Below are 25,972 nucleotides of genomic sequence, written 5' to 3'. Positions count from 1 at the left end.
AAAATGTTAAAAAGAAATCTGTTGCATTTCTATACACTAATGAAAACCTACCAGAAAGAGAAATTAAGAAAACTGTCCCATTTACCATCACATCAAAAAGAATAAAACACCCAGGAATAAACCTACCTAAGGAGGTAAAAGATTAGTTCTTACAAAACTATAAGGCAATGATTAAAGAATTAGAGACAACACAAACAGAAAAATTAACTGTATTCATGGATCGGTAAAGTTTGTATTGTTAAAATGACCATATTACCCAAGGCAATCTACAGATTCAATGCAATCTCTGTCACAATTATACTACTGGCATTTTTCACAGAGGTAGAACAAAGAATTCTAAAATGTGCATGGAAACACAGAGGACCCCGTGTAGCCAGATTAACCTTGAGAAAAAGCAAAGCTGGAAGTATCACGCTCCCTGATTTCAAACTATACTACAGACTTTCAGAAATCAAAACAGGACGGTACTAGCACAAAAACAGACACACACATCAGTGAACAGACAGAAAGCCCCAGAGTAAGCCCCTGCAGATATGGTCAATTAATCTGTAACAAAGGAGGCAAGAATATACAATGGGAAAGAGACAGCCTCTTCAATGAATGGTGTTGGGAAAATGGGACCACTACATGCCAAAGACTCAAGCTGGATTACTTTCTCACATCATGCACAATAATAAATTCAAAATGGATTAAAGACTTAAATGTAAGACCTGAAACCATACAACTTCTAGAAGAAACACAAACAGTATGCTCTTTGACACTGGTCTTCACAACGTATTTCTTTTTTGGATATGTCTCCTCAGGCAACAGAAACAAAAGCAAAAATAAACAAAGGGAACTACAGCAACTAAAAAGCTTTTACACAGTGAAGGAAAGTATCAACAAGATGAAAAGACACTGAATGGGAAAAGATATGTGCAAATGATATATCTAATAAGAAGTTAATATCCCAAATATACAAAGAACTTATACAACATCTAAAAAACAACCTGATTAAAAATGCGCAGAGGACCTGAATAGACATTTTTTCCAAAGAAGACATACAGATGGCCAACAGATACATGAAAAGATGATTAACATCACTAATCATCAAGCAACTACAAATCAAAACCACAAGATACCATGTCACACCAGTCAGAATGGCTGTCAGCAAAGAGACCAAAGAGATAGCAAATAACAATTGTTGGGGAGGATGTGGAGAAAAGGGAATCCTTGTACAATGTTGATGGAATTGTAAATTGGCACAGCTACTACGGAAAACGGTGTGGAGTTTCCTTAAAAAATTAAAAATAGAACTAACATACGATCCAGCAATTCCAGTTCTGGATATTTTCCCAAAGATAATAAAATACTGATTGAAGAAGATATATGCACACCTAAGTTCACTGCAGCCTTATTTCCAATAGCCAAGATATGGAAGCAACCTGTGTCCACTAACAGATGAACAGGTAACAAAGATGTGGTACTTACGTACAACGGAGTAGTACTCAGCCATAATAAAGAATGAAACCTTGCCATTGGCTACATACATGGACCTAGAGGGTTTTGTGAGAAAGTGAAATAAGTCAGATGGACAAAGACATCCTGTGTATTATTTCACTTCATGTGGAGTCTAAAACTCGAAACAAGTGAACAAACCCAGCAAAACAGAAACAGACTCAAAGACACAGAGTACAAACTGGTGGTTGCCAGAGGGAAGAGGGCTGCATGGGTAAGTGAAGTAGGTGAGGGAGACTGAGGTAAAAAAAAAATTTCAGTTATAAAATAAATAAGTCATGGAGGTATAATGTACAGCATGGGAAATATAGTCAATAATATCATAATAACTTTTAAGTGATAGATGGTAAGTGGACTTATCTTGGTGATCATTTTCAAATGAAAAATATGGAACCAAAAGATTAATTTATAATTGTAAGATTTTTAAAAGCTCTATATGTAAATTCTCAGCCCTTATTTACATAGGAGAATTAAGACATACATGACAACTTTGACCCAAATGACCCCAAAGTCTGTTGAAATTACTGACTCATCCATGTAATCACGAGAGGTTGAGTTTTTTTCATTGTTCTCTTTTCAGATTTTCTTTTTTTATGCCACAAATATGTGTAAGCGTTTATGATTGCAACAAATGTTTATGTGTAGAGAACAAGGAATTTGCATTAGAATGCAAGCACAATATCTTTTCAAAGTCAATTCATAGTTAGTTGACGCATAAAAGTTTTTCATTCTGTAAACATGGCCCCTAAAAGATCTACTTTCTGAATCTAAACAGACAAGTGCAACTGAAGCATTGAGGCAATAAAACCAGTGCCTCCAGTAGCATTCTGAAACTGTTAAGTACACCAAACAAATGCTTTAAAATATTGGTATGGTATTCTTACACTAAACAGACAAACAAACAAGAACCAGCCATGTTCTACAACATTGTACTTTAAAGCATCAAACATGAACTTATTTATGTGTTAGCACAGATCTGGAGTTAATGGATAATTATTTGCTAGAACAATAATGTATTACTATTATGAAAGTAATGTTGAAATCGATGAAATGTGAATTTTTTTAAAAAATGACACTCATGTAGCCCTACAAAGAATGAGCATAAAGTAATATCCACTTGTAAATGTCCAGCACAGAATTTAGTTGTAGTTTTTCTTGAGGCTGATGAGCATCAAATTTAATTTCAGAATATAAGTATCGGTGGGTGGTACCTTCCACAGAAAAGGTCAATAAAGATTATAGTGTCAATCTATTAGGAAATAAACTTCTCAGAAAGAGATACAGATTGGTGGGGATTAGCCCAACTAGTTTTAACACACTATATATTCCAGTAACAGTCACAGTGTCTTAATGAGAAAATCGATTTTTATTTATGTCTAATATTAAATTATATATTGGGAAGAAATCTGCTGTTCTGACCAAGTACTATTCTCCACTGCTATTGATCTTTGAACATGTTGGCACAAACATAAAAATGGCACATTATGTGAAAAGCTCTTGTCACAGAAGCAGCTTTTTTTTGTTTTTTAGTTTTTATAGAAATTATTATGTATTTCTTTTTTCCTGATAATGTTTTATTATATTTGCCAGTTTTCCCTTAAGACAGATTCATTATATTTACTCCTTCTCCCTCATAACTAATGAACACTTCCATTAAATTTTTAAATTGAAGTATATAGTCAGTTACAATGTGTCAATTTCTGGTGTGCAGCATAATGTCCCAGTCATGCATGTATATCCATATATTCATTTTTATATTCTTTTTCATTAAAGGTTATTACAAGATATTGTATATAGTTCCCTGTGCTATACAGAAGAAATTTGTTTTTTTTTTTTAATCTATTTTTATATATAGTAGCTAACATTTGCAAATCTCAAACTCCCAAATGTATCCCTTCCCACTCCCTTTCCCGGGTAACCATAAGGTTGTTTACTATGTCTGCAACTGTTTCTGTTTTGTAGATGAGTTCATTACTCTCCTCTTTCTTCTTTTTTTAGAAGCAGCTTTTAATATGTGTTTACCCTCAGTGTACCTGCACTGCTTAACATGACAATTCTTCCTCATTTCCTCCCCACAACCAGACATTTTATGGTATTGGCCAGACTCGCTCCTCTTACTCTCCAGTGAAAAGTACCAGAATCGCTGGAGACTACAAATGTATCTAACCTGCTTTTGTGACCTGAAAAAGACCCCACTTACTCACTTGATTTACTGCAAGACAAATCAAACAGAATCTCTAGGTATCCCTTGGATCAGACACGTTATAAAAAGTCTATTTATCATACTGCAGCATAAAATAAAAATAATTATGCTATTATATTTGACTCGTGATCTTATAATGATCGCATTAGTGGGTGGCTGGATTTCTGCGTTGTAGAGTGACAAATCGGTTAATAAAACTCAATTTCAAGTCCCCTTGGAATCAAACTACATAGAAACTATAGCAACTTAGCAGTTCATAACAAGCCCTGACAGAGCTTATGATTTCCTTCCCCTGTTGCTTTCATAATGGAAGAAAAAAATGCAATTAATGAAGCATCAATCTTTATGCTGATGTCAGCAGAGGGGGGAGAGGAAGAAAAGAAAAAGGAAGTGGGGAGCTTGTTGAAAGAGCACCGTTTTCCCCGAAGCGTCCACCTACAGCAGACTTGAGAGTGATTTAAGTACTTATCTCAGCCCTAACTCAGGGTATGACAAGGATGCAAGAAAATTAAAAGGCAAAATAATATAGTAACCTATAATGAAGAAGAACATGAAAACGAATGTATGTATGTATGTGGATGACTGAAGCATAATGCTATACACCAGAAGTTGATACAACATTGTAAACTGACTATACTTAAAAAAAAAAAGGCAAAATAAAAACCATCCTTGAGTCTTCCGTAGCTAAGCAGAAGAGAGCACGGATAACTTCCTTAACTTCACAGTCTGTTCAAAATGGAACTTGAGGGGAGGGTATAGGTCAGTGGTAGAGCACATGCTTAGCATGCACAAGGTCCTGGGTTCAATCTCCAGTACCTCTGATAAATCAGTCAGTAAACCTGATTACCTCCCCCTGCACCGCCCCCCCAGAAAAAAATTGCAACTTTTTCCATGAGGCTACGGGCTACCATGATCTCCGATTCAAAACACCCAAGTCTGCTGATGCTGCTCTACTTTTACTTCCTTCTGTGCCATTTATCACCCTCTAAAAGCAATTCAATTGACTCTATTATTTACTACTAATTTATTATGAATATATATTTATTGTCTGTGTCCTTCCACTAGAATGAGGGGGAAAAAATGTTGGTGATGTTCAATAACAAGCTCACGTGCCTACAACAGTGCCTGGTGCAGTCAGGGCACCGTACAAATCCACTGCACGAACATAACTATGATTTGTGCCCAGAAGTTAAGCCAGAGTGCAAACATTCGAGATAGACCAACAGCATAAAGAGGCAACGGTGATTCTAATGCAGATCGTATTTACCTCTTCAGTACAGGATTGTCATGTGAAATCCATCACACAATCACAGATTCAATTATGACTTCTGGGTTGACAGTTGTCTACACAAAATCTTCCAGAGCAGACTGACTCCTCCAAACCTTCGATCCAAGTTCAACAAATGCTATGGGAATCCTGATCGACATCAAACATTCATGTTTAGCTTTGAGTGCTTACTTTCCTCTCTGCTTTATGGGGGACACTTTTTGTTCTGTCATAGTTTTATGGAGAAATGGCGACAGTCTTATAAATGCCGACTGATTCGAACTCCTTCCACAAAGCAGTCTTCAGGCAACCTTTAAGGCTCAGCACAAAGGCGGGCAGAACAGGAGTTAATGTTCAAGCTGGGAGCGTGAAATATACAAGATTTACTGTCTGTTTCCTCTTGCGCCTCCTAACCCGACAGGACACGTCCCAAACTGTCTGACTATCCACAAGATGGATTTCTGCCTTTTATTGGCTTAAGCTGTGAAAAGTGTGCTAGTAGCTTTTTAACACCAAGGGTTTCTTCCTGCTCCTTACCCGACACACACACACACAGTATCTGGCTTTATTACTTTAAGTTTTAAAAAGTCATGTTTTGCTAAAGATGAAACTTATGTAGAAAAATGTACTGAATGCCTGACATTTGGTATGTTTTCCTTTTTCTTTTTTTAAACAAACTCCTCCACTGTCATGTTTTTATCATGTTAACAAAACTGGCTAATTTTAACTTCTTGAACATTAACTCCGAGAATTAAAATCACCCAATATTACGGTAAAAAGTAGGGAAAATAATCCTCAGTAGCTCCTTAACGACATGTTATCTAACAGTTTCAAGGCAAAACCATGATTCCTAATGGCTCTGAGAAACAGATGAGGCGAGAGGAGGACCACAGTGCTTACACTCTCCCCGTCTTCTGCCCATGGTACTGCAGCCAAGAACTGTTTTCTAAATATCTCATTTTTGTAATCATGAAGTCAACGGCCAGTGCAGAAGCAATGGGAATTTCCAAACTCTGAGTCCACTGCTCGATGACCTCATTTAGATGATAAACTGCAGAATAATCTAATTTAACTTAATAAGAGTTTTGAACACTGTGCTTCGCAATCAGCAGAGGCCGCCTCACATTTGAACATTTCATCTTTCTCTTGTTCGTATTTTTAGTTAAAACATAAGAATTACATTTTATGAAAAGCTTAGTAGGACCAGGAGTCAAGCTAAGTCTCTGCAAATATCTCACTCAACCCTCGAACAAACCTAGAAGGCAGGTGATCTCATTAGCCTTGCTTTTTAGATGAAGAAACTGAAGCCTGAAGCCAGGGGAAATTGGAAAAACTGAAGCAGGTGTCACCCAGCTACTGAATGCAGAACTGGACTGGAACACAGCAGCCTGTCCCACTTTAGAAGGGTGAATTCATTAAGAAAACATAATACTCCTAACTACACATCCACCTAGCAACAGACCTTCTAAATACACTCAGCAAAAGTGGACTGATGTGGAGGGAGAAACAGACAAATCCATAGTTATGGAGAACGAACACTCCTCTCCCAACAATTAGCACAAGCAGACAAACAGGAGACCACAGGAGATCTGAATAAATGATCAACCAACTTAAATAATGTGTACAAAACACTCTGTCCAACAACAGGACACGTTCTTTTTAAGCGCACGCAAAACATGCAACACAGACCATATTCTGGGCCAAAAAAAAAATTGACAGATTTAAAATAACTGAAATCATACAAAGCATATTCTCTGACAATAATGCAATTAAATAAGAGATCAACAACCAAAAGATAATCTGGATAATCTCCAAATATTTTTAAATTAAATAACAGGTTTCTAAACAACTCTTTGATCAAAAAAGTCACGAAGGAAATTTGAAAATATTCTGAATACATTATAAAAACACAATAGATCAAAATTCACAAGATACAGTGCTTCGAGGGAAATTTTAACTTATGCTATTAATACTTTGTTAAAAAGGGTTTCAGCTCAATGATCTAAGATTCAACTTGAAACTAGAATAAGGAAATACTAGATAAGAAATCAATGAAATTGTGAAAAGAAAAATTTAAAAAAATTTAAATGTAAAGTTAGTGTTATGAAAGATCAATAAATTGGACAAAGCACTAAGACAGAAAGATTCTAAGAATGACCCCCCCACCTCCTGTTTTTAACACCCTTGTGTAATTCCCTCTCCTTGATCGTGAGCAAAACCTGTGATGCTTTGTCACAGGTGATGGGTTGTCACTTCTGTGACACGTTACATAGACTGTGACTTCCATCTTATTAGCAGACTCTCCGTTAACCTTCTCAGTTTACACACTTGGACAAAGCAGCTACCACGCCGCAGATGCTCACACGACAAGGAATTGAAGGTGGCCGATGAATTCTGCCAACACGTGGTTTTAGGAGTAGACCCATCATCAGTCTAACATTCAGCTGTGACACTCACCTCTGGCCAAAACGACTGCAGCCTTGGGAGAGACCCTGAAGCCGAGGACTGGCTAAGTCATGCCCAAGCTCCCCAGTTCTGACCCACAGAAACTTTTCTATAATACACTTTTTGCTGTTTTAAAGTCACTACGTGTGTCATAACTTATTATGGGGTGATAGATAATTGATGTAAAATTAAGAAAAAATTACCAATATTATGAATAAACGTGAGGAAGTTACCATAGGTCATTACTGAGAGTTACGCGGTACTAAGAGAATATTATGAACAACTTTATGCTTATATAATTGGCACCTCAGGTGAAATGGACAGATTCTTTCAGACATAAACTTTCCAAACTTCACTCAAGAAGATCCCCTCAACAGTCTGTGTGTGCGTGTAAAGACAGAGGTGCACTCTCTCTTGCATGTCTGCTCACCTTTCTTCCCTCCTCCCTATCTCCACTCTCTCTTTTTTAAAATAAATTAAATTTGTAGCTAAAAATCTCTCCCAAACAATGGCTCCAAGTCCAGGTATGTTTTCACTGGGGAATGTTACCAAACATTCAAAAAGAAAAGTCACACTAATTCTACACAAACTCTCCAGAAAAATGAAAGGAAGAAACAGTTCCCAACATGTTTTATGAACACAGCACTACGCTGATATGAAAGCAGACAAGTAACATCTTGAGAAAACTGCAGGCCAGCAAACTGAACCTAGTACCACGCAAAAGGCACCATGACTTAGTGGATTTTCTGCTGCGGACAGCAAAACTCATTCAACCTTCAATAAAATCAATGCAGGTCAGCAATTCAATACATCAAGTAACAAAAACCATAAAATCATCTCAATTGATGCAGAAAAAACCATTTGACAAAATTTAACTTCAATTCCTGATAAATACTCTTAGCAAATTAATAATAGAAGGGACTTTTCTTAACCTGGTAAAGTGCATCTATTAAAAAAAAAAACCCTATAGCGAATATCGTACTTCCTGGTGAAAACTGAATGCCTTCTCCCCATGATGGAGGACTGAGCAAAGATGTCTGTTCTCACCAGCCCCATTCACCACATCCTGGGGAGCCTACAGTAAGGAGAGAATATAATAAGAAAAAAAAAAAACTCCTAGAAAGAAGGAACAAAATTGTCTCTTTTCACAGAAAACAGGATTATCTACTCCTGAAAAACTTCAAGGAATCTACAAAAAAGATACTAGGAATTCCCTTCAGGGATAAAGAAGGACACCTGGATACAGCACCATTGAACACAATTCCATGATTAACTCTAACTGCAGGGAGCCAAGCTTTCCCCCAACCTCTTCTCCTCTGGGAGATTTTAGGGAGTGGCTGCTGCTTTCCCATAACCACAAACTATCTTTAGTTGCTCCTATGATTTATTTTTATTCTTCCCTGGATTACCATTCAGACTCACAGCTTATCCCCATCTATCTCCCCTTCCTCATCCCAAACAAAAAGGTTTTTATTGTTAGCACCTACATGAAAGGAAAAAGGCAACATTTACCCTACCTTCCTCTTTCAATTAGATCCCCTAGGAAAAACCAAAAGGTACACAGTCGGAATAGTAACTCCCGGACTATACAGAGTCATCTAGATTTACGGGGACACAGAAAACCCCACTGACTTTGCTCCTTCATCACAAAGCGTCTCTCTCCTCGGGTCAGGAGCAGCCTCTGCGTGAAGAGCAGAGGCTGCAACAGGGATGGGAGAGATTCTGCAGGGACAGCTGTTGCTGAGGGACACTGGACGTCGGGGAGGAGCAGGCGGTCCAAGGAGCCCGAGGGCGAGACAAGAGGATTTAGAACTGGAGAGTGTTTGAACTCTCAGTGCCCAGCTCTACAGGGAGTGGACGCTGGGGCATTTATAAGCTCTACAGTAAATGTAAGAACCCGCGGAGAATATCCTTCCAGGTGGGGCTCAGTATACACAGATTAGAAGAAGTGGACACTGTCCATAAAGGAAACGTGAATATGTATTTCTAAATACTGCCAACAGTGGGACTATCTGACGATGTTAATGATGACCTCCGGGGCCACCAGAGAAACGGCATCACTTCCTGTTGGTCACCTACCATCTGTTAAGAACAAGGGCTGTAACCTTGCAAAGGACTCCATCTTTGTGGGAGGGGTGATTCTTCAGCTTTCCCATCTACTCCCAACCCCATAACTATCATTTCAGTTCATAAAGGAACAGCCAACAAGTGATACAGACTAGGCTCCTTGGTTCCAGTGTTTCCCCCAAATCACTGGTTTTGATCCTTAGAGCTTATATGCCTGTCACGCTATTTTTAAAGAAACACAAACAAAAGTGGGGTGGGAGAACACGGAGGTTGTGACTGCTCCTGTCTTCAGGGTCGGACAAGGTATCTACGAGAACGTTAATGCAAATCAAACCAAGGTTTATGGAAACCCCCACGTATATTTACTTTAAGCAGTTTTGCTGACTCTCCAGCTTTAAATATCCTAGGACTCTAAGTTAAATGTCCTTGAACTTCACTGAGGGTCTAAATGCTACAGGAAGCTCATATCATGGCTGCTGCCTCAAAATGAATTGAAAGACACTTGCGTGATATTACAAAATATTCGTTTCTACTTGGTTGCCCTGATATGCTTAATACACTGGGACAGTGTCTGCTATCCCCTCTCCTACACAGGGTCCACTAGAATGCTGATACCATCGGCACAGGTATCTTAAAAGTCTCCTCAGCGTCACCTGAGTACAAAAAAAGACTAAAGATTTCATTTCAGAGGCCAAAGGTATTCAAGATGCAACTTTTTTTTTAGCTTGAAGACTTCCAGCGTCATGCTCTCTAAAGTTAAATTCTTCCTGTCCCACTTCCTCAGCGTCGCACACAGGACGATCACTTACCAACCAAGACAACAAGTCTGTATTTCTCATGCGTCTGTCGCCGATAGGGGGTCACTTCCTCGTAAGTGGGCACGTCAGCTGTATCATACTGGTCACTCTTCTTGCATTCATACATGGATTTATTCGTTTTCTTATCTTTTCGACTAAGACGGAAACTTCTCCTAAAACCAACTGCAAAAAACAAAAACAGATTATTTTTAGCACTAACAACTAAAACAAGAAATCCCCCAAAATGCAAATACCCTCAAAGTTGGGCTGGATTTTATTCACCATAATTATCATTACAAGTACACTTAATAATAAAAGGAAAACAGATACTCCACATTTTCATTAAAACAACTAGTAAGAGAATTGTCTAACATTTAATTACAGTTTTCAGAAATCAGTCAGTAAAGCAACGATGTTATAAAACAAACAAACAAAAAAACAATAAAAAATAAGAGGCCAGAAATCATAAAGAAAAATTAAGGACTGATTGATGAACATATTTGATAAGCAAAAGTTAAAAGCACTGTTAAAGGTACATTTTAAATATAAATGATGAATTCTTCCATTCATAAATACTAGAATGTTTTATACTATATTCTAAGCACAGCCTAACAACATACCTGTGGCAAAGACATCATCTTTCGTTAAAAAGAAAACTAAAGTTAGGGAGAGTGGCCTGTGCATGGACGAGGCTGCCAGAGCCAGCCTGTCACTGAGAGCAAGGCGCTCAGCCGTTACACGTCTCTGGCGTGTGAAGTCAGTGAGGTCCTGAGGTCCTTTTTCTCCTATGGAAACTGTATGCTTTTGTAACTTGAAGCCGACTAAAAACTGGAAATAAGTTCCAGAGCCTCAATTGCATATGTTTTTCAATAGGTCATATGATCTTTTACTAAAATAGCTTTTCAAGTAATTAAATAAATTTCCTGTCTGCTTAAGGAGCTCCCTCTGGCTTAGCGCCATCAGTTACAATGCTGGCTTAGAAAAGCGAAGGCGGAAGTTCCTTTCCTCAGACAACTGTTTCATTCTGCTTGCTGTTCATACTGCTGCATCATTCTGGTTTTTTCTTTTCTAGAATACTGATGTTCGCCGTATACACCACACCATTCAAGAAGTCTCGACCTAGCCAACCTTTATATGCTCTCATAACCCAGACTTGAAGGGAAAGGAAACTGCCTGCTTATCCAAACATAATATATATTCTATATCAGCTCCACAGCGCAGAACAAAATGCAAGCACATTTTGAAAGCTATAAAAATATTCTCTTTTAAAAGAATATGGATCAAATTTGAGAAGAGTAAAACATTTTAATAAAGATATTTTATGATAAAATGCAGCAATGTAATAACTGATCTGTGTGCATTTTAGGAAACAAAGGAAAATAATTATTACTATTGGATTTAAAAAATGAGTAATATTCAAAATAAAGGCAATATTACAAAATAATTATCATTAACTATGTAGTTACAGCACTTACCTTACAGATTCACAGTGTGATAAAAATCAATCAAGAAATTAAGAATGGAGTGATAAAAGTTCATCTGTAACATACCCTGTGGCCCAGCAAGAGTCGTTATGGTTTTGAGGAGACACTCAGGTTATTTGAGGGAAAAGATTTACAAAGAATTTGAAACAATTGCTCTAAAGCTCTCTTATCAAAGGCAAAAGGGAACAAGATAAACGATGAAACATCATTATGTTACACAAAAGGATGAGATTCGAGGGAAGAAAAAGGGGAAGTGTGCCCACTTGGTCCTAGGATGAAAGAAACATACATAAATTCTAAAACCTCACCTGCTGAGAAAAGTCCAACGTCTACGTCAAGGGTCAGAGGACAAGGTGTAATTATTTTTTGTTTCTGTTTCCTAGGATATTGGGACAGACTCAGGGGAACCTGGAAAAGGACCCATCATACCTCTGAGACCTCCCAACACCACACCAGAGGCTGCGGAGTCTCACAACCACTCCCGATGCTTAAGTGCTTCTCAGACCATCATCTCTTCCTGATTTGCAGAAATGAAGGACGCCATCCCAGCTCCTGCCCCTCACCCCCCACAACAAACACCTGCGACCACTGGCCCGAACTGGAATCCAGTACACGCTGGCTTCCGGTTTGACACAGAAGTCACACATTAGCTCTTCTAACTTTGCTCTGCTGGCATTTCTGTGTTCTAATTTTGAGTTCCCACAGATCTTGCAGGGTGAGCAGATAGAACGAGAAAGTTCTTCACAAGCACTCCTCGTGCGGAGGGAGGGCCTTCCTCAAGTCACTGCAAGTACTTGGTGCAGAAACGGACCTGGGACATCAACGCCTCATCCACAGTGAAGACCTGACAAATTCCCGACCCACGGATCCCAGCTAAATCCTGCATTTCAGTGCAGGTGCTTCCCTAGGGGCATCTTCACAATTAACTGAAGTTTCCCTTTCAACAGAAAGGATAGTAAGACAGAGGGGGAAGGGGAGAGGGTGATCGGACTTCTACCCTGAGAGTTTGATGGACATCGGGGGTGGGGACCCTGGTCTCCAGGATGGTCTGGTGCAGGGTCGGTGCTTGATAAAGTCACAGGGAACTTTTCTAAACATAATTTTTTAAAGGCAACACCGAAGACCCTACTCTCAGCCCTGTTTCATTTTTTTAACATCAATTTCACCCAGGAGAGCGGGACACATTTGGTACTTTCACAAGTTAAGAGGCAGGCGGGAGGAAGGACGAACCCCGCCCACCTGAGGGCTCAGCGCGGGAAGCAGCCCTGGGGACCATGGCGGCGGCTCGCCCCCGCGCCCGCGCCCGCACAGTCTGGGATGTCGCTGCCCTCGCCCACGGCACGGCCCTGACCGCACTCCTCAGTTTTGCAGGCGGCGACGACCACGCGAGTGGAGTTCCCACAGGCTCTGAGGCTCAAGTGCCTTGGCCCAGCGCGCTCCCCCAAGTCACCCCCATCCCAGGAGGGCAGCGCTCCCTTCCCGGGGTGGGAGCAGAGACCAGAGGCGGGCAGGCCTGGGTTAACTTAACTGAACGACCTGTGACTGGCCGGCTGTGGCGAAGCTTCTCTACGGCTCATTTCTCAGCTTCACAATGAGGATCATACTACCGCCATGTCACAGGGTTATGAAGGATTACACAGTTCACGTAGAGCATTCCGCCCAGCACCTGGCGCCCGGTAAACAGCCCTACACATTAGATACAGATCAGACTGGATCATGTCCCCAGCACTGAAAGGACCCTGAAGGCAGGAACATGCTGTACCCTCCTGTGTTCCCACCACACACCTAGCAAATTTAGGAAACACACATGAAGGGGCTTAAAAAGTTTTTAACTGGATAATGTTATAAAAGACACAACATATTGAAATTACAGTCAGATTTAAATATATTAAATATTGAAAGTACCTCATTAAAGTGGTAAGGCATTTTTAAAGAAAGCAGAAAGCTTAAGCGTGCGTTAACGAGCCTTGGTTTTCTAGACACTCTTCCTAGGGGTTTGTCATTGCTGTTCCTGCATTTCAATTTAGACAGCACCCCTCCCTCCTTATGGTCCTTTACCCGCTTGGTGCGCACACCTGTGTGTGTTCCGTACTTACACCACACAGCGCGTACACACAGGCTCACGTGCGTGCGTGCCCGCACAGGCAGGTACATACAGATACACACATACATAGACACAGAGTCGGACATCAAGAACAGCCCCCAACCCAGGAAAACCAGTAAGACAATCAGAACAGAGGCCATGACAAGATACGAAATCCAGAGCACTTGCTTCTCAGACGAAACCAAACCAAACCAAACCAAACCAAACTGGGCGGCCAGAGGCAGTGACATGCTTGGCAGCACACAGCCTTCAGTGACATGAGTGACATGCCAGCACACCTTCATGGTCTGAGCTCTAAGGAGAGTGACTCTGACGTCAGGGAGAGGGGTTAACACTTTCTGGCCTTCAGGTCTTTGGGGGTTCTCTTTTTAAAAGGAAGGTCAAGGCTGTGTACTTAAGCTGAAAGCAAGCAGAGGGTTCTTTCCAACACACGTGAGTAAGTAACCGAGACCCTGCTTAAGTCCAGCTCGTTTTCAGTGCACAAGTCTGAGCAAGAGCTGGCTTTGAAAAGAAGGAGCGGGAAGGCAGCAGTCCCAGGAATTTGGGGGTAAGGGAACAGTTTCATACGAAATACACTTTTCCTTATATTTCACATTTTTGTAATTTGTAATTGGCTCAACGTTTTTATGGACAGGCTTTTTCCAGGGCTCTTACCCACAGCTGCTGGAGATTAGCGTTTTTTGAGGGAACAGCACGTTTACTTTATTACAATAGGAAAGTGACTTTATGGTAAGACTGCAGCTGCGGGTCGGCCCCTTAATTACAAAGAGACACTTTTTACCCAATATTTTCCAGCAGGAATAATTTACAGTGACTTGTTAACTTATTTAGTTGGGTCGCTCTGCTAAAAGAAATTTTTTTTATTATAAAGGATGACATTTAAGTTGCTCATTATTGGCTCCTTATCGCAATCAGACAGCAATGAACATTCCTTCTACGGTGTATCACTGATGATTTTATTAGGGCAAAGAGCGAGAAGCTTGATCTTGTCCAAATGCCCCTCGGGCTGGTTAATAACAATGTACATTCCCCATGGCAGCCAGTACAAACGCCCACATTACCAGTCTCCCATCAAAGGACTTCTAATCACTTTAAAATCTTTAGTGATTTGACACGTGAAAAATTGCCTATCAATTTCATTTAAACTGTTAGTAAAGTTGATTTTTTCACGTGACTTATTTGCATTTATGCCTTCTATAAATTGTTGGTTAAAATATTTCACTCCCTTTTTGATTGGGGTCTTCATAAATACAAACACATACATCTGTCCTTTAAGGTCAAAGCCCTTGCTTGGCCCTGTTTCTTGCAAAGACTTTGCAAGATTTTTCAGTTTTCCTTTTTGGAGAGATTTTAAAGGTTTATGTGCTTGAGTCTGTGAATTGCTTTCTTTTGTCATTTCCCTCATTGTTTTTGTGACTTTCCCACCCTTGAGTCTGATAAATACCTAAATTTTCTCAAGTTAAAAAAAAAATGGGTTACATGGCTTTACACTTAATTTTTTAAATCCCACCTGGAATTACTCAGCTGTGATCACAAGATCAAGCTTGTGAGGTGATGCTGTAACCTTACAGTTTTCTAAATTATTAACCAGTGGTCCCAGAAATACTTACTGAACATTCCTTTTACTACTTTATGTCAATACATACTTTGTGCTGCAGGAAGTTCACTGCCATGTCATGACAAAAAAAAAAAAAGTGATTCTTGGTCTGAGTTTAGAGCATTCTCTTCATAACGTCAATACCAAAACAACAGAAGCAGTGGTGGGAATGGTGGATATTTGTTGAGAAATCACTAGATGACACCATTTGAACTGCTTATGTGGATTTAGTTCATTTAATTCTCACAGCAACCAATGAGGTAGGCATAACAATCTACAGGTTTAAGTAACTCTTCTTTTAGCATAAGAGAAAAAAACAAAAAACAAAACCAAGGCTTTGGTTCAAATATTAAATGATGAAAGAATATCAAGAAGAAAGTTTGAAATGTCACTCTGCATATACAGGCGTATGGGTGTATGACAGAGAAACTGATGGGACTTCTGTTACTCTATGAAGTAATTTAATAAGAAAAAATTACCAAAGAGAATCAGCAATTTAATTAAGGTTTAATTGTTTAATCTAATTAAGTTTAATTAATTAAAGGGACTAAAATTACAAGCTCTTTTTCTGTTAGAAGACTTTTTTCAAATCTAATTAAATACATTTCTGATACTCCTGTATTTCAGATGATGTGTAAAATACAAAAATATATAAAACAGTGTCACTATCCTCAAAGAGTTCCTGATCTACTAGGGGACACAGAAATTATTCCAAATACTCGTAATTTAACGGTTTTCACAACATGGGCTCATGAGCAGAAACTAAGATTTTTAGCAAGTACTTCTAATCTGATTTGACCTTTGACATATCTCTGAAATTAAGTAAATTAAACTTAGGCACTTATGATTTGGTTATTTTCAAAGTCACCTCACTATATTTTATTGATAAACCACCACCAAAAGAGTATTAAATTTAATGCTTATATTAAGCATTAAAAAAGTAAATTAAGAATCATTTGGTATTAAAATTAGTTTCAAATTATAGGTAAGTATTATGCCTATCTATCCTATAATTTCAAATGTTAGTGATGCTTTCAGCAGTAAAAAAAAACTTGAAGCATCCAAAATATACAGAAGTATGAGAAGGATTAATTATGAAACACCTTTTCAAAGAAATGAGGTTGAAGCCATTAAAATTATAAAACTATACAGCACCATAAAAATGCATTTGATATAATAAAAATTGGGAAAAAATGGACATATACTATAGTCATATTTACACCATGAATTTTACATTTAATGATATAAAAATTGGTACTTATACAGAAATATATTTAAAAAGTATATATTTCAAAAGTATAGAAACAGATGACTGTATTAGGGAGACAGGGCAGTAGGCAATTGTTTTGTCCTATTTTTTTAATTTTCCATAATGTTATGTAATTTTATAATTTTAAAAAAACCACAAAAACTACCAAGCAAATGAAATCCAGTATTGGCAAATGTATTTATGCGGTCATATATATGCATATAACAGAAATTACATTTTGACTGTGTCTCAGAGGCAGGTTCCAGTGTTCCATATTTTGAAATGATCACAGTAATAGATCTAGTTTTTATATTCTCAATAGTTAGAAATAGCCAATAAATGAAAATACTTTAGAAAAGCAATGCAAGTAAAAACAGTGGAAAAAAATTTTAAGGAGAATATGGTATGAGAACTAAAGAGCAAAGATCAAGAAAGAGAGAACCAGCAGTCTCACCTAAGCAGTGAAGATGGTGAAAGAAAAGCAGTTAGAGTTTTGAAAACTTACAACCAAACTAATAAAATTGATATGAAATTAAAAAAAAAAAACACAAATTGGTATATTTTTTGCCTCCCACATATAAGTAACTTCAGTGTGAATTTTTATGAGGTAAAAATAATTTTAATGATCTTTTTGATGAAATTTTGAAATTGACAATGACATTAAAAAAAAGAGATCATTTCATGAACAGACATCTCCACTAACACAAAAGGCCCTCGCCTCCAACAGAGTCAAGGTAACTCACCACCAACACGACCAGCCTCATTTAATCACCCATGTGAATGAAAGGAGGACCTGCCTTCCTGTTAATTACAGGAAAATAAATACTATTGTGTTACTACTTGCACTTTTCAAATGGGCCAGTTTCCATCTTTGGTTACATTTCTTTTCTGTAACTAATCTTGTAAAACAACATCAGATATTATGCATCCCCAGTGTTTTTAAGAATAAGAAGCTTTTAATATGTTAAATTTGACAGATGTTTGTATACTGGGAAAAGAAGTATTTCAGTGAAATCTGCTTGAAATCATAACAGCAATATTGGTCTTAGGCACCTCAAAAATCAGAGATTTATGGAAAGATCCACTCTAAAGTTCCTAATTTTTTGAAGAAATACATTTATTTGAAGCAAACACAGTCAAGAAAACGACTTTGTTTCTTAAAAAAAGGTAAAAATATTTTAATTCTTTTTTCTCACCTTAAATATACTAAAATATGCATTTTTTTTAATTGGGTGAACTGCCAAAAACACTGTGTGAGTTATTTTTCTGCATCTTAAAACAATGGATTAATTTGACCAAGCAAATATTTAATGAGTTCAGTAGGTACCTTAATTACAAGGAAGAGAAAATATAAATACAAATGAACTCTTTAAGATAATTTTAAAAAACTCATGTAGATATTAATAAAAATTAAGCATCTGGAAATTATTATACAATGTTAGGCTCCTGACAACAAAATGCTGAAAACTCCTTATTAAAATAAACATTTTTAATATAATGCCAATCCTGTTATAATGATATAGATCATAATAGACATGTAAAAACTACGTAATGTGATCCTAAGACAAAATTATTTTTGAAATGATGGTCCCGTAGTATGCCAACCATAAAATTATCCCAAAGACAAAGGACAGTGATTAAGAACATCTTACAACAACATACAAGTAAAAATCTCGGGAGGAGGTTGAAACTGAAAATAAATGCCAGCACAAAACTATAAAAGTTACTGAGATCTGTCATCTTCTATATCCATCTTATAAAACAGTGTCAGGAAAAAAAATCAAAGAAACGTGAATGTTACCATGGATTATACTGACCAGCCAGACATGTGATGATTTTGTATATAAAGGGGGAAAAGGCTTTTGAACAAACTAATGGAAAATTCACCTCTGGAATGTCACAGGTACAAAGCTACTCTCAGTATACAGAAACGTTCAAATGCCATAAATACCCTGGAATCTTTCAGCTCATCTCCAGCTAAAAACAAAAATAGAAACTCAAAGTACCTCATGAAATCATGAAAGCTAATATAAAATATCAATTTGCAATTTCCAAGAAAAAAACCACCTTGTCTTAAAAAGTTTTCCTGATACCACCACCAATTTATTTTTAAAGCACAGCACAGCATTACTATTAAAAGAAAAAAGAAAAACCATATGAGAATTTAATCTTCTTCCAGCCAGCTAATAAAGAAATGGGTTCTTACTTACTCTTTCTAAATTATGAGAAAATACAGCATGCACACATAAAAGTGAATATAAAAATATAATTCTGAAAAGGGGAAAATTGGATTTGAAATTTTAATGTATTTTTTTAAGTTGAGTCTGTGCAATCTAAAATTCTCCAAGCAGGAATGTTTTTTTTTTTTTTTTTTCTGTTCAGAGAAAATATTTCCAAGTAGTATTCCAGACATGTTGAGATTATGCAGAGTACTTTCTTGTTCAAGAAACAACCTGCACCACTTTGGAAAGAATGCTTCTAAATGTTCTCTTTGTGCAATTTTTATTTTTTAGGAAAAATACTAAGATAGTATATTTTTACACAGCTATACTTACCTATATAATATTCTTTTTGTTTAACTTGTATTTTTACTTTTTTAAAATCTTATTTTATTTTTAATTTATTTTGGAGGGAGGAGGTAATTAGGCTTATTTATTTATTTGTTTAATGGAGGTACTGGGGATTGAACCCAGGACCTTGTGCATGCTAAGCACAGACTCTACCACTGAGCTATACCCTCCCCACTTACATAACATCTTTAATATGACTGAATATTAGAACAAATGAGAATTTTGCTAGATTTATAAAATAGGCACTGTAACTTGAGGATCACTGGTGCTTAAACATCAGAAAAATAAGAAACAGGATTAGAAAGAAACACAGAACTAAAGACGGGTAAATAACAACTCTTAAAAGAAATAACAGCAAATGGGCAGTTTTGTTTTTATCGAACTTTATGGTAAACACTTTAAATAGAAAGAACAGTCTTAACTCACGTTAAGTCCTCAAACTGATTTTGTTTTCAAAGAATGCATGAAGTACTCCAGCAAGGGCAGAGGGCGAGGAAAACTGATGATTTTTCAGGAGATCATTTGCAAGAAATTATGTCTGTAGACAGGCGCATGATAAGCAGTGCTTTTGTGAATTGTTCGTTACACAATTTCCATAATGAATTAACCAGAGCAAAAGAACACTGTAATTCTCACCAATGTTAAAAAAAAAAGAAATCACTCTTCATATGGACTATTTTGTATTGTTGCAGGAGAAAATTACAGACAATCTTTAAAGGTTATTCTTCTGCCATGGAGAAGCAATCAGCCTTTGGAAGCCAACATACACACACCCACATACAAACCGAAAACACGCTTTCACGCCACCCACCAAAGCTAAAGGAAATTTTCAAGAGCTTATAGGAGGAAATGAATTACTCCTAATAATTCGTATGTGTGTACATATGTGTGTATATACTTTAAGTATGAACATATATACACACACTTTAAAAGGTGCAATTTCCTGCAATTCATACTTACAGCATACTATCAGTTTACCTTCGCTTGATTAATTTCAGGCAAACAATACACAACTTACACCACTTAATCAGTGAGCTTTTTCTTTCCTTCCAATAACAACAGCCAAGCCTCTTTTTATTGATAAATACAATGACCTTCAAGAAATCTAGCATGTTCCATACACATTAGTAAGAATCCTACAGCCCAGGGCACAGTGTTATCAGGGATGGCTCACTAAACATGGTTTTAAAATACAATTCTTATACAAACAGACATTCACTTCTTAGAGTGTTATGATGTTACTTTTCTCAAAAGAGTCAACATAGATCATTTTGACATGGGATGTACTTTTCAAAAATGTAACCAGTCATCAGGGAAAGGGCTACATACATAGGTTGTTTTGTGCTTGGTTTTGCACATCAGAGAAAGTGAAAATCATTAAAATGTATTCACTGGGTGGTCAGCCTGATTTAAATCAACAGCTGTCATAGGTCTACAAGGTGACCCTGGGCAGGCCCAGTGTGGGTCCCAGGGAATTCTGTCTGCAGGGTTGTGACTTCTGCTTTTCCTCTCCTTCTGTAGGCTCAGGAGATACAGAGTGTGGAAGCAGGTGAGGGACAAGGGTAATGTTGTAAAATAAGCCAGGGTCTCAGAAATGCTTCTACTTAAATATAAATAGTACTTGGAAAAGACCTCATGAGATGGTGAAATTCCTAGGAAATCTGGACTATATTCCAGAGTGGTCTGAAAGCTGGATGAAGATGCCATGTGCTAAGGATGGATGCAGACACACCCTGTGTATGAGGATGTCCTTCAAAACCTGCGGCCCTGTGACGCGTCTGTCACAGACGCATGGTGGTATACGTTGGGATTGGATGTCCACCAGAATACTGTGATTGTTTTGCAAGCAGTAAGTGACTGAAATGTTACAAATCCACTCTATTCTGTTGATTTGTCTTGTTTAAATTACTTCTTTTAGTGAGAGAAACATTTGATGTGGAAGTCATATCAAATCACCAAAGGGTAAATTTTTCCTCAATACAATAACTACCATAGATATATTTAAAGTAGAATAAGAAAATGGAGAATGCGATGGTTAAACTTACATGTCAACTTGGCTGGGCCACAGTGCCCAGATATTTAGTCAAACATTATTTTGGTGAAGGTGTTTCTGGTGCAGGTGTTTTTTGGAGAAGGTTAACATTTAAAACAGCAGGCTCTGAATAAAGCAGACCACTTTCCATAATGTGGGTGGGCCTCATCCAATCAGTTGAAGGCCTTAATAGAAAAAAGACTAACCTCTCCCTGAGCAAGAAGGAATTCTTGTCTTTAGGCTAAAACTGCAACTGTTCCCTGGGTCTCCAGTCTGCTACCTGCCCTGCAGATTTTGACTTACCAAATCTCCACATTCACATGATCTAATTCCTTAAAATCTGTGTGTGTGTGTGTTTACATGTATACACATTCTGTTGCCTGACTAATACAAAAGATTAGGAGGGAAATATTAAAATTTTAGAATACACTAATATTTCCTTAATTAGTAGCAAAATCAATTTCAACAGTTCAGTATCCCTTATAATAGAGAAAAGCAATAAAACCAAAATTTGGTTCTTTGAAATATTAATAAAATTGACAAACTGTTATCTACACAGGCTAAAAAAGTGTGTTGGGGGAGAGATCAAAGTTATTAAAATTACCATTGACCTCGAAGAAATAAAAGACATAAGGGAATACTATGAACTAACTGGATGCCAACAAATTAGATAATCTGGATGAAATGGATAAATTACTAGAGAGACACAAACTACTGAAACTGAAAAAACAAACACAATCTGAACAGATTTTTACAAGCAAAGAGATTAAGTCAGTAATTGAAAAACTTCCCACAAAGAAAAGCCCAGGACCAGATGGCTTCACTGGTAAATCTGATCAAATGTTCAGAGAATAATTAACACAATCCTTTACAAATGCTTTAAAAATATGTGAGAGTAGATAACACTTCCTACCTCAATGTATGAGGTCAGTATCATCCTGATACCAAAATCAAAGACATCACTGTGGAAAAAAAAATGTACAGACCAATATCCCTTATGAACACTCACACAAAAAATCCTCAAAATACTAGCAAGTCAAGTTCAACAACATATTAAAAAGGATTATGCACCATAAGCAAGTGGGATTTACCCTAGGAATGCCAGGTCAACAAAGGAAGGTGATCAATGTTACACACGACATTAGTAGATGGAAGGGAAAAAGCTACATTATCATCCCAACTGGTGCAGAAGAAGGATTTTCTATACACAAGAGGAGGTAATCTTCTGATCGAGACAGTTTTACAACTTCCTTTCCAATCTGGGGTCCTTTTGTTTCTTTCTCTCGTGTATCTGCCCTAGAACTCCCGGTACCACGTTCAGTAAAGGGGCAAGAATGGGCATCCCTGTCTAGTTTCTGATCTTCAGGGAGGAGCACTCAGCCTTCACCATTGAGTGTGCTGTTAGCTGTGGGATTTTCGTAGATGCCCTTCATCAGTTGGGGAAATTCCCTTCTATTCTTTGTTTAAGGTTTTAATCACAAAAGGGTGCTGGATTTTGTCAAATGGTTCTCAACCCAACCAAGCTACCGAAACTGTTCACCTGGGTGGCCGATAACTCCCCCACGCTCTGCACACTCAGTGGTCAGTTCTCTTTCCTCATCTTACTTGACTGAACAGCTGCGCTCGTCAGCGATGATCACGCCTTCCTCCCTGAAACACGTTACTTTTACTTTGCTCCTAGAGAGTCACGCTCCTGGTTTTCCTTCCATTTCACTCTGGGTCCTTTTCTTGCCTGTATCATCACTCGCTCCTGGGAGATCTCATCCAGCTTCAGAGGTTTAAATCTGATCTAATATTGACAGCTCCAAAATCAACAGTCTAAACTCAAGAGTGCTACCCTGTCTGGTGTCTCTATTTGATGTCTTAAACTGAATGAATCCCAATGAAACACCTGAAATTCCCCCAAGCCCAAAGCCCTCCTCCACCGTCTTTACCATCTCAGTAAATGGTAACTCCCTCCTTGAATTTACTAAGCTCACCCTTGATTCTCCAATTTGTCTGAAAATCTTGTGAGGTTCTACCTTCAAAATATATCCAGAATCTCCTGTCTTCTCACTGCCTCCACTGAAATATCTTGGTTCAAGCTGCAGTCATTTCTTGCCTGGATCACTACACAGCTCCCTCAGGATCCTTTCTCAACAGGTCAGCCAAAAGGATCCTTAAATGTACAACAGCACACGTCAATGCCCTGCTCAGAACTCTTCAGTGATTTCCCATCTCACAGAGAGTACGAGCCGAGGAACCCCGCCCAGCCCCCCTCACACAAGCACTGTTACTGTGCCAACCCCAATTGTCTTCCATGTTCTGCTCTGGCCACGCTGATCTCCTCACTGCTCCTCTGATGCATTGGGGCCCTGCCTCAGGACCTTTGCGCATGCCTGTCCCACTGCTTGGCAGGCTCATTCCCCGCAAACTCCCTTCAGTGTTGAGCTCAAACATGGCCTCAGGGAGGCCTTTCTTGACCACCCTAATGAAACCTGAAGCCCCATTTCCTCACCTGGCCCACTGCCTCATTCTTGCTTTATTTTTTCTCATAGCGTGGATCACCATCTAACGTTTTACATAATTTATTTACTTATCTGTCTCCAGCTCCACCCCCATGTGGCAGCTCTATGAAAGTGGGTCTGTTTTGATCTCTGTTGAAACTCCAGTGCCTAGAAGCTAACAGGTGCTCAATAAATATTAGGAAAAAATCCAGAAATAGCATTAGAAGAAAGTTATATTCTGTAAAGACTAGAAGAAACTGCTAACCAGAGCCAACACAGTTGTCTTTGCAGGAAGGACACGGAAAGAGGCTTCTGTTTTTGGCTGCATATATATTAAGATCTGTTGGCCACGTTTTCCGCTTTGCCACAGTGAGGTTCAGAAAGGGAAACTCATTTCAAGCCCAGGAATGGAAAGGAGTTGATAGCTCTACCCTATAAGCAGGGCTTGCAAAATCCCAAAGCCGTTAGAAGTAGATGGGCAGGTAAATCTCAAACTGCATTCTGTCAACACTGACACATTTTGCACAGTTAGTCACTCCTCCAAGAACTAGGTTGTCCCATTTTTCCTTAAATGCTCTTTGGTTACTTTTACTTCCTCACATTTGGAAACGTGGATACAGGGCAATACTTTACTATTATAACACAAACACCAACACAATTGTTAAGAGAGTGCCAACAGAGACACGGTCTCAGCACTGGCGAGGCCAGAGGAGCGGTGGGGACCATGCTGAACTGGAGAGCTTGGCTTCCATTTAAGGGGTCACGTGCGTAACTCAGTTCCAGCTAATTCTTTTCTTTTTTTAAACTGAAGTAGTTGATTACAATGTTGTGTTATTTTCTGATATACAGCATAGTGATTCAGTTATTTACATAAATACATACATTCTTTTTCATTTTAAGTTATTACAAGATATTAAATATAGTTTCTTGTGCTATATATTAGGACCTTGCCATTTATCTATTTCATATATAGTAGTTTGTATCTGCTCACTTATATGTAGAATCTAAAAAAAAAAAAAAGGATACAAATGAACTTATTTACAAAACAAAAAGAGACTCCAGTAAACTATGAACATTGAGAAACAAAGGCCCTGTTTGGTCAAATCTTTTGTTTTGTCAAAGGAGCCAGGAATTTTTATATGAAAATTTCTCCTCTTTGTGGGTCTGACAAAAATAGGTCTTTTTGTCTAACCACAGCCTGAAGACTGTGAGCCCCCAGTTTGTGACGAATTATTACATGATACGTGATACTCCCATTTTACCTGGATGGCAAAATGGTATTTTCATCCGTAATTGGGTGGTGCCGAACGGTTTCCTGGAAGGACAAAGTCCTCTGCCTTTTCAAAAAAAAAAAAACCCTTTTTTTTTTTTACTGGGTCAGAGAAAATGGGGAGATCTGCATGCTTAACTTCACCCACTAATGCCAAATTCCTTTACCTAAAGCTCCCCCAGTCTTAATTCCATCCAGCCTCACCTGCTTTGGGGCTTTGTTCAATGAATTACTTCCCATCTCAGAGTCTCAATCCTTCACCGGCAGTAAACGATCTTCATAATACCCTCACCTATAAAAATCCCCTTGAGCACAACTCGTCTCCCTCACTGTCCACTCGTACCTGCAGGACTTCGGCTTCCGGGAAAGTCGTTTCTCGGGTGTCATCAGTGACTCCAAGTTGCTAGATCAGTGGCATTTTATCAGATCTCATCATCTTAGAGGTCTTGAAAGAAACCCATTGTGCTCATCACCTTTGCCTTTGTGCTTCCATTAATATCTACTGATTATACATTGATTTTATAAAACTCCACATTCTCTAAGAGAGATGTAGATTAAAACCAGTATTTTGTTCTTTGCATAAAAAGTTTATACAAAGAATAATGTGAGTGCAAACGTCAGGCAGAACATTTATCAAATGTGTAAATTACTTAGCCTGTCACTGAAGGTCACATATTATCAAGGGCCACGATAAATTTCCATGCCTGTCACCTACAAGTCATCAAACTTAAATATGCCTTGTGCTCTGCAACAGTCACCTCCCTCCAAGCTATTGCCTCTACCCTCATCCTCCGGTGCTAACTGTAATTCCACCCAACCCATGGTACCCAGCTCTAATGTCATCCCTTGTGGGATGAAGTCCCTTGCCTCCTTGGACTGAGATGACCATCACTCCCTCTGAATT

At 38.3% G+C, this 25,972-nt stretch overlaps 1 protein-coding gene across 3 annotated transcripts in view; it reads right to left on the bottom strand.

Annotated features, from left to right (window-relative positions):
• Positions 1-25,972, bottom strand: part of MPP7 (MAGUK p55 scaffold protein 7) — a 223,151-nt gene that overhangs the window by 27,388 nt on the left and 169,791 nt on the right. For all 3 annotated transcript variants that reach the window (XM_074358452.1, XM_074358451.1, XM_074358453.1), the window contains one exon: positions 10,289-10,459. In XM_074358452.1, coding sequence (XP_074214553.1) covers positions 10,289-10,459 — 171 coding nt within the window. The remainder of the gene's footprint in view (positions 1-10,288; positions 10,460-25,972) is intronic.

The sequence above is a fragment of the Camelus bactrianus genome, chromosome 35 (genome assembly GCF_048773025.1).
Source record: "Camelus bactrianus isolate YW-2024 breed Bactrian camel chromosome 35, ASM4877302v1, whole genome shotgun sequence".
Taxonomy (NCBI): domain Eukaryota; kingdom Metazoa; phylum Chordata; class Mammalia; order Artiodactyla; family Camelidae; genus Camelus; species Camelus bactrianus.
The sequence above is the reverse complement of the archived record's forward strand: the minus strand, read 5'-3'. Positions and strand labels throughout refer to the sequence as shown.